The 13,863-nt window shown below is 40.6% G+C and overlaps 1 protein-coding gene across 8 annotated transcripts in view; it reads left to right on the top strand.

The window, feature by feature from the left end:
• Positions 1-13,443, top strand: part of SYNE3 (spectrin repeat containing nuclear envelope family member 3) — a 60,842-nt gene extending 47,399 nt beyond the window's left edge. For 4 of the 8 annotated variants that reach the window (XM_052692559.1, XM_052692560.1, XM_052692553.1 and 1 more), the window contains 2 exons: positions 546-762; positions 7,766-11,241. In XM_052692559.1, the coding sequence (XP_052548519.1) occupies positions 546-743 (198 nt within the window). In that variant the 3' untranslated portion in view covers positions 744-762; positions 7,766-11,241. Of the gene's footprint in view, positions 1-545; positions 776-7,765; positions 11,242-11,302 lie in introns of those variants that run through there. The other 4 variants (XM_052692558.1, XM_052692556.1, XM_052692557.1 and 1 more) reach the window with 4 other exon arrangements.
• The last annotated feature ends 420 nt before the right edge of the window (positions 13,444-13,863 follow it).

The following is a 13,863-nucleotide window of genomic DNA, read 5'->3' as shown; positions in this document are numbered from 1 at the left end:
TCCTTCCCAGGGTCAGTGTATTGTTGTCTGTCATTCTTTCACATCCGATGAAAGTGTAAGAGGAACTGAGGCAGACAGCAGTACAGGGCCATTTCTCTTGCCACCAGCTTCTTACACCCCAAGTCAAGATTCAAGGAGCACATGGCAGCTGGAGAGAGGGTAACCAGCTGCACATGCTGCAAATGAGGCTCCATCTGCTGTCAGAGAGCAGAAGGCTGGGTCCCCTCTTCTAGGCACCAGCACCTGTATTTTACTGACACTTTCTGATTTGGAAAAGGACTTGGAGGCAATCATTTTCCTCTCTTAGGAAGTCAGCAGTGTTTTCATGCTAGAACAAAATTTTCAGCAGTGAACTCTTTAAAATAGTGACATAGTCACTAAAAGAAATGGTTGAAGCACCAGTGTCAGTCAGCTGGACGCTAAGATCTGTTTTGCTGTGGGCAGTGTGGGTTGTTCTGCCCCTCTGCCTTGTAGTTTGATGTACTTGACATGTACCTCCTCAGTTCTTTATTTTTCTGAGTAGCTCTTTGATTTGTGTCTTTCAGAGGCGCTCTGGAGGCATGTGCTCCTTCTTGCATCGAGTATGCTGGGCATCGCTACCGTTGCAACTGCTCCTCTTGTTCCTCCTGCTCCTGGCCTTCCTCCTGCCCCTGGCAGAGAAGACGCACAGCTGCACACTGGCCAACAACTTTGCCCGGTCCTTCAACCTGATGCTGAGATACGAGGGCCCACCTCCAACCTAACTGCTTGTCACGGCAAGAGGTGACTCACAAAAGTACAGACTCATTTTTTTAGTAATTGCAAGTATTGTAGATTTAGAGCTTCTAACAAGGCTGTTTTATCAACGGGATATATCACAAAAATGCATCATAAAAACAGTCCACATTGTTCAAGCATATGAGCAAAATTAATATTTTTACAGTGTTTTGTTATTATGTTTATAATGTGTATATAGAGATTGTGTATGAGTGTATATATATATATATATGTATATATATATACATATAAATATATATATAAATGCACAACTGTGGCCATACAAACATTCACCATCCACTCATCCACTGTTTGAGGGCAATCCTGCAGTGTTTCTCTTTTTACTGTGTTTCAACAAGGGCCACTGAATGATGGTTTTGCTGTTGTTATTTTGGGTGTTACTTAAAATCAGCTTTTTGTTATTTACAAAAAAGTCAGCATGTACGCAAAGATCTGGGCATGCACCAGAATGCAAATAAGAGAATGAACGATTTACTGAGGCTGACATTTAGCCGAGGAAAAATGGGACAATTCTATTTAAAATCTTGATCTGTTTTTTCAGTATTCAGATGCAGGTATTGCAGAAGGTAATGGAAATTTTTCCTCTGAGTTCAACAGGAGTGGGGGTGGGCCTTCTCTTGTTCTCGTTTTTTACCAATTACTGTGTTCTCCAACCCACCTGAATCAGGAGAGGTAGAATACAGTGGGAGGAAAGCTGGAAAAAAAATGACTTTTTATGATACATCTCTGCAGAGAACCTTTAAAATAAGGCCATAATTTTCTGAACAAATTCCTGAGCACTGAATGGAAGTTCATATCAGTGATTTTGTCTCCAAAAAGCAGTGGAGAGTTTTGTTTTGTTTGTTTTGGTTTGTTTTGGTTTTTTACTTTACGCAGAGGCATTCGGGAATGGATCATAAAGCCTGAACAGTGTGATACAGCCTGCTTCAATGTCAGCATTACAAAAGTCAGAAGTACTTTAATAACACCATCCTGGAAACAAGATTCATTTCTAGGGTGTTTTTACATAATGGTTTGTTAAACTGTGTAAACTTAATGTATCAAAATATAGATTTATCTACATTCTAAAGGCTTGAGATGATGACAATTTGCCATTTATTTTCTAGCTTCATGCCTGATTTATAAAAATTTTAAATGTACATTTTAACATGGGGCTTTAATGGAAAAGCAAACCTCAGCTTTACTGTGATGAAACCATTCTTGATGGTGTTTTACCTCATTGGTTCATTGATTCCTGAGAGAAGAGGGAATTCTAAATTTCTGAATTTTTTTTACCATTTCTGAGAGCTACATCTTAATTTCCTTGCATTTGAGCCAGGAGGAAAATAAATAGAAGGAAAAGAGAAAAATTTAACAGAAGAAACACTTATTTTTTCCCACCCTGGCTTTCCTGTAGGAGAAGCTTGTCTTGTCAGTACCAGCAGGTGGTATTTGGTGTTTTCCAAATAAGCTTCCAAATAATATTAAATCTTGAACAGGTAAAATATTTAGTAGCTGGGGGGCTAAGAAGGGAGTTGAGAAAAAGCAGATGTGAAAAATAGATAAAGACAGAGAAGGAGGAATTTATAAAGTCTAGAAAGTCTCTTGAAAAATAATAAGGCTCTAAGCAGGAAAGGTTTCTGAATGTTTTTTATTCCCTCTCCCTGCACAAGTACCGAAGCTATCACATGTTAAACACCTTTTCTTCAGTAAGAGTTTTCAACAGGGCCTTTCCTCAGTGTCCTGGGGAGACTCTTCTGCCATCAGCTCTCTTTCTCTGCTTCCCCATAATGCTTCCAACTGCACTGCTTTTTCTAGAGTTGCATAAAAATGTCAAATTTCTGCCAAGAGAGTAAATGAGTATATAGCAAAGAGAAAAGATAGGAAGAAAGATATTTGGGTAGAGCACAAGGGGAATGTCTTCACTGGATCTGAACTGGTGCAAGTGTCAGGAGGCAGCAGGAGAGATGCAGAGTGTGGACGGAAACAGGGAGGTGAGGAGCGATGCTGAGCAATAACTAAATGCATTCCTATCTAAGCAGAGAGTGAGGAAAGGCAGAGTCTGTGATTTCGGCCACAGAGAAGCCAGATGGAGAGCTATAAGTCATCAGAGAGTGGAGTGAATGAATTCCTTCTTTGCAAATGTTCCTTCTGGAGGCGGAGGTCATGCCTCCTTCTCTCCCCTCATTAGCTGTTCAAGAATCATGCACATTCCCGCAGTGCTTCCCTAAATATTGCTGCCAGCCCCAGGGGAAGAACCCTGTAGCTCCACAGCAAGGAGCTAATCATCATCCACATCTCCATTTCAAATGAAATGCTCTGACAAAAGAGAAGTGTGGGGGAAGAGGGGCAGTAACAGAACCTGCGCTATGTGGTTCTGTGTATGTGTGCGCTGTTCTCTGGCATAGCCACATTGCCTTCCCTTTTTTTTTTCCTTATTTTTTTGCCTTTCCATGTGAGGAAACTAAAAGTGATGAAAAAGAAATTAAAAATAATGAGGAAAAGTATGGCTACAGGGGAAATCAGCAGGGAGATGCACAAGTTTTCCACAAACTCTCACATCAGACTTCTTTTCGCCCTGCCTTTCTGATCTGGATGACTTTTATAGGTTGACAAATGAATTTGATACCCCAGGAGTATGCCACTGGGTAAAAGTATTTTGAAGAAAGGACCACAACAGAACAAGAACCTTGATGTTTCAGTGTTGTGACACTTGGGGAAAAAAAAAATGTGACAAAAGCACTGTTGCTGCTGGTTTTGCATTCTGTAAATCCTCTGTCTATAATCTTGGAATTTTTACTTTAAATCTCAGTAAATCTATTCTCACTAACTTGAGTAATCTCACATAAGTGATGAATCTTTCTACATCTTTGCAATGGAAGCTAATCAAAGCACATGACTTTGATTTTCATAGCACTTATAATAAATTCACATCTTTATAATGCCATTGGCCTCACTTTCCAATGTGGGTGTGAGATGAAAATTAGGCCCTTTGTTTTTCTAAGAAGAAATTCTAGATATCACAAAAGTAAACTTGAGATGTAAATCCAAGTTTGTCTTCTTTTTTATTCCCCTTTTTTTTTTTTCTGAAAAGTTAAAGGTACTGATAGCTGGAAGTGTGCATAAATATTAATCACATCAATAGAAAAAACTATGAAAACAAAAGGCACTTCAACTTCCAGGAAACTAAGCTAAGTTCAGATTCCCAAAAGCACAAACTAACTCACATTATTTCCAAATCCATCCTTGAAATCTTGAGCACTGTTCTTAACGTCTGAATCTTTGCTCACAGGTTATTTGGGGATTATAGCCTTGCTTTTGTGCCTATAAAACCCTCAGCTCATGGATCTCTGACATATGTACATAACTGAGATGTTTTGTAACTCAGCTTCAGATTGGGGTCCCTGTCTTAAAACATCCCCTTCCAAAATCTGGGATGTACAAAACAGATAAGCATCCATACCTGAATGTTTCCACTACTTTAACACAAATCTAGCCAGTCAGGCTGCCAAAGCCCTATAAGATAGATCATGTTCAAACTTGTAGACTGTTTGTGCATCTGGCTCAGGCCACATAGCCCACACTGTGTGTAGACACCAAGCCTGTTCACAGAGCAGATTTCTCATGTTTCTGTCCAAGCTCTCTTGTCTGCCCTATTGGATCCGGTAGTTGATTGACCACATTAATGACTCTTCAGTGTTGAAGGCAAAATCCTATACTCTGGTGCCAATGCATTAAAGCAAGACTTCTGCACAGCCCCAAGGGCATGGTTCAAACCCAGTCTTTGGAGTGAAAGCAAACCTACTTTATAAATTGTAATTGATTTTGTAGCCAGACACTTTCAACTGAATTTTCCATGACTGCAATATTGTGAGGTAGAAAATTGTTATTGTGCCACGTGGCCCTTTCTCTAATTCCTACTAGCAATTTAGATTGTATTAAATACTATTTTATATGCACTCTCAAAAAATCTTTTTATGAAAAACTTGTTCAGTTCTTCAAATGCATTAAAAACATCATATTCCCCTGTTAGCACAGAATGGATTTCCAGAGTGATAATCATTTATTCCAAAATACTGGCTTATTTGTCCGGACTGAGACAATAACCTAATGGAAACAGCTGATAATTGCTGGATAATTTGCAGAGCTTTACAATGACTTTCCATTTCCATTAGAATAATCAAAGGCCTCGGAAATAACAAATGTCTCCAAGAAAAATGCCATCACAAGACAGTCATATGGTAGTCTCTAACATGTCAGTGTTATGTTCTGTTAAACTACTCCACGGCCTCAGGAGTTTGCCCTGTCTGATCTCTTCTCCAGTATCAAGTAGGAAATGTTTTACTTTGATGTGTGTGCATACATATCTCATTAACACTAAGAAGGTTTGAAGATTTCATATATGGGAATTCCTTTAACTTGTATTGACAGGAAGGTGCATTGTCTTCTTTCCTTAAGAAAAAAATAAATAAAAACTGGCTCTCAGAAGCCAGTTTATTAAAATGCTAAGGATAACATTGTTGGTGCAGACATCATGATTCATTCAGAAAGCAATTGTACTATTTTTGCCATATTTAAACATAATTATACAATAGGTTATAGTGGGTTAAAATCAAATTAGTCATAGGTGTTGGGAAACTGTGTGGCATGTTTTTGTCACTTTTTGACTGGCACAAATATGTCTAAGAATTACGGTTTATTTTGCACTTGCTCAAAGGTAAAACAAAGCAAAGATGCATGAATATAGCATTTAAAAAAATATATTTTCTTATCTATGGAATTTAAAATATCAATGTGTCTACCAGAGAGTTATCAGTAGATATGGAAAACAAAGAAATAAATGTTATAAATATACCGAATCAAGCAGTAGCCTGCATGACACCTGTTACTTAACCTACCTCAGGAATTGCCAGATGTTAGGTAGTAGCATCAGTGAGCCATCCGCCTTCCTATTAAACTATGTAGGAGATGAAACTGCATCACTGAAGATACAACATCTCAGTGGCAGGAGACATCAAAAGGCAACCTGGTATCTCGATGCCAGAGATGAACATGTAGGATTGACTTAACAAGAGCAACCCAGAACTAATGACACAAGAACAAGCTTTGGCCTTCTTGTCTGCCTGACAAAATTTTCACCATGGCCATCGTCCAGGTTCACCTTGCTGACTGTCGAAAGAGGTTTCCTTAGGCAGTTTCACTGTAGGTAAAATTTGAGCTTCAAGGATTTTTTTCTCTTAATAAATGCAGAATAAACTGCTGATTCAAACAGCTCAGTGACAGATTAATTGTAGGTGGTAGGCGCTGATGCTCCAGGAAAAGGTACAGGAAATGCTATTGTAGATAGAAAGATAATCATAGAGGTCTCTGTTCAATCGATAGGAATTAGAGGTTCATTATGAAACTGAAATAGGAATTCATTTCCAAGTAAATGCTAAATGTGGCCTTCAGTCTCCTGGATTTGGGGGGTGAGCTTATTTGGTACCTTATTTATGCTAGTGGCTTTCTGGCTCCTACGCAATGAGTTCCACGTCCTCCCTACAAGCTGTGTGAAAAAGGGATTCCAATGAGCTGACTTTGCATTGGTGGGAATTGTTTGACTTTCTTCTTCTGGCCCCTGAATGTTGAATGCAAGGAAACAGGAAGACCAGTGTTACCCTCTCCAGATCATTTATCCTCTTTCTTTTATCACATCTTGTCTACTTTGTTTCCTTATTAAAGTGAACCCAGTCTTCTCTGCCATTTATTATGTTGAAAGTCAGCCATGCACTTGACCATTTCTGTCACCATTCTCTTACACAGCACAGATTAGCCCACCCTTTAAATTTGTATTGTGGCCTTTTCTCAACAGAGTTGCAAAACAAATCCCAGCTAATCCCATTCCTTGCCCACACCCAGTCCTGTGTTCTCTCCCAACTGAACATCCTAATCCAAGTCTGGTGGCCTGCCCTGTCTTCTCCCCCACTTGCAGTTCCTCCTGCAGATGCTCTGCCTTTTCCCATTTCCGCCTGTACCAGAACAGTCTTTGAAGCCATCCAAGGGGCTCTGGTCCCTGCCACCATCTCTCCTGTGCCTCCTGACCAGGTCTTGCCCCCATCTGCCTTCTGCCCTATCCGCCTTCTGAGCTCAGAGACTGTCCTCAATATTCACATCTGCACCTTGGCGTCCAAAGAACTGCTAACAAACCATTATTGGTGATGAAAGCCCTATCATTAGTATTGTTCATAGCCTGCCTAGGTGCTTTTTCTCTTCTCTCTAAGCAGGTTTTGATTGCTAATCCAATCTTTGCACAAAAAAATTGCCCATTATTTGGCAAGGAGGGGCAGAGTTTCAGTTTCAGCTCTTACTACCCTTGGCTGTTACTGCCTACGTAAATGCTATCATGTGCCTCTGAGCTGGACTGTCTCCTCGGTGCACTGTGACCTTGAGCTGCCTGGAATGGCTGAATGTCCTGTTACACATCATCATAAGCTAGGATCTCTTTGTTTATTTTCTGTTTCGTTAGGAAAAAAAGTTATCAATTTTATCAAGGTAGTTTCATTAAGCTCCCTAACAAACTATTTTATCAGTTTGATTTGATCTAAAGATATATGTTTAAAAAGAAAGGGGAGTTTGGGGCAGCTGAAAACCAAAGAAAGGCTGCAGCCTGCCGGCTGACTCCCATGCTTTGCATGAGGCCTTCAGTCAGGGCCTGGAGCTGTTACTGCTCCTAAATGCCCCTGCTTTCAAAACCAGATTTTTTTTGTTTGCTTTTTTTTGTTGTTGTTGTTGTCAAGAATAAGCATTGAACACCACAAGCTTGGTTTCACTACAGATATCAATACTTCTGTATGGTAATTTCCATGGCTAAGAAAGATATATGTGTCTCTATATATGGACACTGCTCTGAAATTAATGCCTCCTATGTTATTATGTTGGCCCATGATGTCAGAGGCAGATGTTGGTGGTATGGTAGTAGGGGCTGAACCTTCCCACCAATATTCTGTTCCGTTTTGTTGCTCTGTGACAGATGACAGAAGACGGGCACTCTGACAAACTGACATCTGACATGGAAGCACGGATGAAGCAAAATCTTGTCATTGAATTCCTCCATGTGGAAAAAAATGGTACCCACTGACATCCATTGATTCTTGGAGGATGTCCTGGGAGACCAAGTGGTGAATGTGTGCACAGTGAGGCAGTGGGTGGTGCATTTCAGCAGTGGTGACAGCAACAGTGGGTCACCTCCACTGATGTAGGTTTTTACCAGCGCAGCACGCAGGCTCTTATTCAGTGCTGGCAAAAATACATAGCTAATGGTGGTGACTATGTTGAAAAATAGCATTTTGTAGCTGAAAATTTGCTCCATCAAATACTGTTATTGTGCCTTTTGCATCTGTGATTGTTTCCATGGAAAGAAATAGGAGGCATTACTTTTGGAGCAACCTTCGTACATGTAATGGGGTGTGTAATTATTGTTCTACTTAAAGAAAGAGGACATTCCACTTCAATGTAACTTTCAAGTGCAGCTTTTAGAAGAAATTATGTCTTAAAAGGAAGCTGAGAATGTTTAGAGGTATGTGTTTAATGAGCTTTAACTTTGAGTCAGGGCTTTGGCCTCTGAGGTTGAAAAGCATCCAGGATTATTTCCCATTACCTTCCTAGATCAGATCCTGTAAGAGTTTAACCTGGGAAGCACAGGCTGAGCACCAGCTATTTCTGAAGGTATTTGGGTGCTGCATGTTTTCAGCATGTGTCCATTCTCAAACAGCAGTTTCTGCTCCGTACATTTGGTTGACTGGAAGTCAGCAATGCTTCTTTGAAACCCTCATTGGTTTTGTCTCAGTGAATGCATTGCTTTTGATCACTGTCATTATTTCCATTTTTTCCTTCTAATTTGTGTTAACCCAGTTTATCACTGATTCCAGGAGAGTGTCCTCCACCTTCTCAGCCTCCAGGCTGCCCTCTTACCTTTTTCTCATCTCTTGCAGCATGCTGGACCACTGTGAAACATCTTTATGAGAAATACCACTGGTGTCGCATTCTTCTGTCATTGTCTGTTGTAATACGTAACGCTGCACTGATGTTAAATGTAGCAGGAGACCCTGAAATTGCATTATTGCTTGCTAGCAATATAACTGACTTGCAGTGCTTCTGCAGAGGACTTGTCCTCACTTCTCAAAACAGCTGGCTGTCTCGGGCCCAAGTTAATGAACAAGGCTGGATTATAAACTGCCTTGGGTCCCCTCACCAGCACGCCATCAATCTTACTTCCACCTATTTTTGTGCTTTTGTTTAGTTTTAAGCAAGAAGAAAATGTAAAGAAATGTGCTGAAACTCCCTTCTAGAATGCATAGATATCCCATATGGTTCACAAAAAGAATAGAAGGAATCTACTCCTGTTTTGAACAAAATCAATAAGAGCTTCTAAATAATGTATTTAAAAGTTGTCAAGAACAAACCAAGGCAAAGTTTTCTATAATCAATCCACTCTCTACTTTTAATATGAAAGTTAGCAAATATCAAGGTATTCTTTTATAAGTTGCATTGAATGAAAATGAGAACTCTCCAGAATTAGAAGTTTACTGATATGGATCTCAGTTCCACCTGTGTGCCCCATGTTAGATCACCTGCTTCTGGGCACCAAGTAAACCTAGGTCTGTTCACAACAGGAGCACACATTGTTAACAGTTTTAATTCTTTAGAGCTCCTCTGAGGGGCCAGAGCTGGCAGTGGGGAGGAGCAGAACCCCATACCCTCTGCATGTTGAAATCCTGCCTTGAGCTCAGCGCCCCCCCTCCATCAGCCCAGCTTCTCCTGAGTGCTAATACTTAAGTAGAGCAGAAATGTTAGGAGCAATTACAGTGTGAACATCTCTTCTTGTTTGTGTATAGTAGCTGATAGGAGAGTCTGTAATAATAATCAGTGTTTATACATGTGCTGTTCAATGTGACCACTGGGTACAAAATACTTTTCAAGTGTCACAATAACTGGATTGATGTCACTTTTTGCTTGTATGAATAATTATTTGCATTATAGGGACCAGTGCCGCTTTTGTCGTGTTATTTATGATTTTAAAATACGTTTGTGATAAATTAGGCTCATTCCTAAGGTAAACAATACCAGAGCCAAGCAGCTGCCTCTGTACATGTGCATGTTATCACAGCTGATATCAAGTCCAAGGCAGACTTCTTGTCTTGCCCAGACCTTTCCTTAACCTTTCTGGCTTATTCAGGGAAATGTGGACCAGTCTATTTTCTTATAAAAGTGGCTTTTTGAAAAGATAAACTTATTTTTTAAAACCTTTCTTTGTATGACTATTGATTCAGAAGGACTGTAACACTCATATTTTTCTAAACTGCCTATTGCCTGTTGGAAAATAATATATAAATATATATTTTATTCTACAGATTTCCATGTAGTTTTGAAGATCTTTGTTTTCGTATATGTCCTCCTGTTTGCTAGAATTATCTCCAGGAGCTGTAAGCTTCTGTACAATGTCTCTATGAAATCATGTAAAAATAGAACTGCATAGAAAGACTGACTTTATTTTTCATTTAAATTGCCGAAGTTAAGTTGTCCTTAGTGTTATTTTACACAAGATGTGCGGAAAGAAATCAGGTCATTTTTTTGCAAGTCTGGGCTGTGTTATGTAGCACTTACTAAAAAGTCTTGACTGAAAATCAAGAGAGTTTATGCTGGAAATGGTGCCAGCTTGGGGCCTGATTCTGGAATTTATTCACACTGTTTAGGAACTTATTTCACACAGTCCCGTGAAATTTCACAGGACAGATTACAAATAAGAGCCTCTGATAGATGAATAGCAGTGCCAGACTCGGGCCCTTTTATAATAAAGAATGAGACTTTTTAGCTGGGGAAGAAGTTATATTCTCAGTGCCTCAGGACAGCATTTTCATTCCCTTTTGCACTGCGAACCTGCTCCTTCTGCAGCTGAAATAGTGGATTAAGCACCCAATGCAATAGATATCTGCAGTGCAATCTTGTGGAAAATGGCCTGATTTCGTTCTTCAGAGCAGCAGTGGGGGCACCTGTGTAGTGGAGACCCACAGTGTGTGCTGTGGTCATGGTGGAGCATGGCAGGAATTCTACTGTCTGCCTGCAAAATTACTGCTTGTTCATCAGCATTGCCAAAAGTGTATTTTCTCAAGTAAAAAAATCTGATTCCGTATGACTTTTCCAGGAGTAAAGGGCAGTGGGTTGTTCTGTGATCAGGCCACATTGTTCTGAAAGTTTATCCTTTAATGACAAATGAAATATGATGTGGCTTTGCTGTTGGCAAGCAGGATAAAGAGACTGGAAGTTCCTAACCCTTAGCCCCAGCCTTGTGACTGTGCTGATGCTTCACTCTTACCAATGAACTGTGTTGCCTCAAGTTATAAAGTCAGAGTATTTCACTGCATGTACCCTTTTCTGTAATGAAAAAAATATGTATTTGGTGTTGCAGTTATAATGCAGTAAATAAACACATAAGTATTTCTTTTTAAAGACTTTTAAATTGTTCTGGGGGGTGATTCACATTTTCACTGTGTTTATTTCTCATCATCAGAGCATTTGGGCTGACCTGGAAACACCCGGAGCAAGTGAAGCAAAGATAAAATTGCTGCTGCTGGAGGACGGTTTTGCAGAATGCTCCATTCTGACCCTGTGAGGTTCAAAAGAAAATGCCAGCTTTTCTGTAACACTGTGCCACTATTTGAATAGAATTCTTTGAAACACAAAGAAAATGTGCATTTGCTAAATCACATTACAATTCAATATCATTTATTGTGGTTAGGCTCTAACACACCTCTTTCTGTTGCTTCCCTCACTCCTAAACCTACTGAGACAAATGCGGATTTTGTCAGATCCTCAGACCTGAGGTTGCCTTCAGCCCCGTGCAGTAAGTGAGCAGTTTGCTGCTGTAGCTGCTGCTGGCATCTCTAAAGACTGATGATCACAGCACACATGTGGGGATGCACAGCTCTCATTAGCAGCCAAGTCACTGCTGTTTTCTTTCCTGAGTTCTTATGAGACACAGCCTGCCAAGGTCTCTGGCATAAAGGCAGTTCCTTCTGGAGGAGTGGGAAACCACTGTGATTTTAGGTTAACCCATAGGTTGGGTTTATGAACACGTTGATCTTTAGCCAGGCCTTTGTGACTTTTCTCAAGATGCGTGTGATGTGGCTCTGTGCCTGCCCATAAGCTGTCTCCTGCTAAGGCCCCAGAAGCACAAATGCAAATATTTTGGCTGACCATAGCTGTGTCAAGATCAGAACAGCAGCTCAAATCCCTCCCAGAAGTGTAAAACAAGTGAAAGCTATGAAGGGAGGCAGATGCACTGCTCTGAGGGCTGCAGCCAGTGCATGAAATAAATCTATTTTATTTTATTTTACTTTTGAAAAACATATTTTCCTCTTGTAGTTTCTTTTTTTGTGCAGCCAGAGGCCAGGTCCTCTGGAACAAGCTAGGAAATTTGGGATTACTTGGTTTTGTCTCAGACAAAGAAACAGGCCTAGAAGTAGATTAGACAGCTCACATTTTTCTGGTGGATGGGCATTTTGTTGATCAAGTGTAGACTGCAGACAACTCTGCAAACAACTCAGTGGGACCAGTACAGCCAATGAGAATTACTATAAACATTTCAGAACACCAAAATACTCTTGAGCAGGTTTAAATCTCGTAAGTCATAATTACTGGGTTACCTGTTTCAGGCAGCAACGCTACTCGGAGGATGGAAATATCTGTTTAGGTTGCAGCAGCAAACAGTGGCAAGTTCAATAAATAACAATATTAGGAAAGACCTTAAAGTGGAGTAAATCAGCCCAGCTGCATTGAAACTGTTGGAAATAAATCAATATGCAGGAGTAAGAATCTGGCTTTTAGTCAGTGAGAATCTTAGCGAATGCTTAAAACCTCTTCATTTAGAGAGCTCTCCTCTGCTGTACGCCTGTGCCCTTAATTGTACGCACACAAAAGTCTTTGCCAGAGTAATGAGGTCATGTTGGATGTGAGCATTCATTATGAGATTAGGTAAATTAAGGGAAAAAGTACATCATTAACAAAGACTTAAATAAAGGAGGATGGAGCAAGGTTACCGAATGAGAACTATTTAAATAAAATCAATCTCAGCCCTGGAGAGCTAACAGAGAGTGGCTTTCCATGGACAAGGGCTGATGGCGTGCCAAAGCCAAGCTTCGTGGCCATGAGAGATTAAAAGCAGTGCAGGGGTTTCCCAGGTTAATATTTCAGTCTTTCTAAGTTTCATTCCCTGACATACCACGAACGCAGCCTCTGCTTCCAACTGCAGAAGAACTCCCGGATAAACGCACGTTGCTGGAGCAAATGAAACTGAAGTTTCATCCGGTTTTACTGTAGCACTCGTGGTATTAAGAAGGATTGTAATATAATCCTCTTCAGTGAATAACCCTAACAGATGTTATCGGGGTTGCTCTGTATGAGCTGTGGACCTCTCGCTAGAACTCCCTCTGTGGCGGTCCTGTTCATAAATTGTCCTAATGGGCTGCCTGCACCATCCGCCGCTGCAGCAGCATGAAAGGGGCGGCTATAGGCAGCCTTGAAAGCCCGCATTATTCCCATCTGGTTTGCATTACAATGCTGCTAAATATTTCATGCTTTTTGTTTTACAAACAAATAAGAGCAGAACTAATCTGTTTGTTTAATGTTCCTTGATCAGTGTTTGAATGGGGAAAAAGTTAGAGTTCTGTGTATTTTGGTGTGTTCTGTGTTGGTGGGTTTTTTTTTTTTTCACTTTGGATCTTAATCTGGCTCTGCAAAAGCTTTTAGTGGAAAATAGAGCAGATCTCCCTCTGCTTTTTTTGGTGGGCTTTTTATGGCACCATTAATGCTTAAAGAGATACCAGGGCAATCCAGATGATGAACGCGCTGTTCAATCAGCTGGGAGTTCTTCGCTTGCAAGGAGATAACTCGATGAAGTGCAAACAGAGACAGGGAGCAGACGCTGACTGCTGTCAGCTGCACAATGATGGGGCTGCTGAAAGCACAGCAGCAATCTGCACCCCTGCCCTTCCACAGCACCCTGCCCAGGTCGCCATGCACATATCCGGAGTGATGCGCTGAGCTGCACGGCCACAGGCTTAACTCACTCAG

The sequence above is a fragment of the Tympanuchus pallidicinctus genome, unplaced genomic scaffold (assembly GCF_026119805.1).
Source record: "Tympanuchus pallidicinctus isolate F22 unplaced genomic scaffold, pur_lepc_1.0 scaffold3, whole genome shotgun sequence".
Lineage (NCBI taxonomy): Eukaryota > Metazoa > Chordata > Aves > Galliformes > Phasianidae > Tympanuchus > Tympanuchus pallidicinctus.
This window is presented reverse-complemented; position numbering and strand designations above follow the sequence as displayed.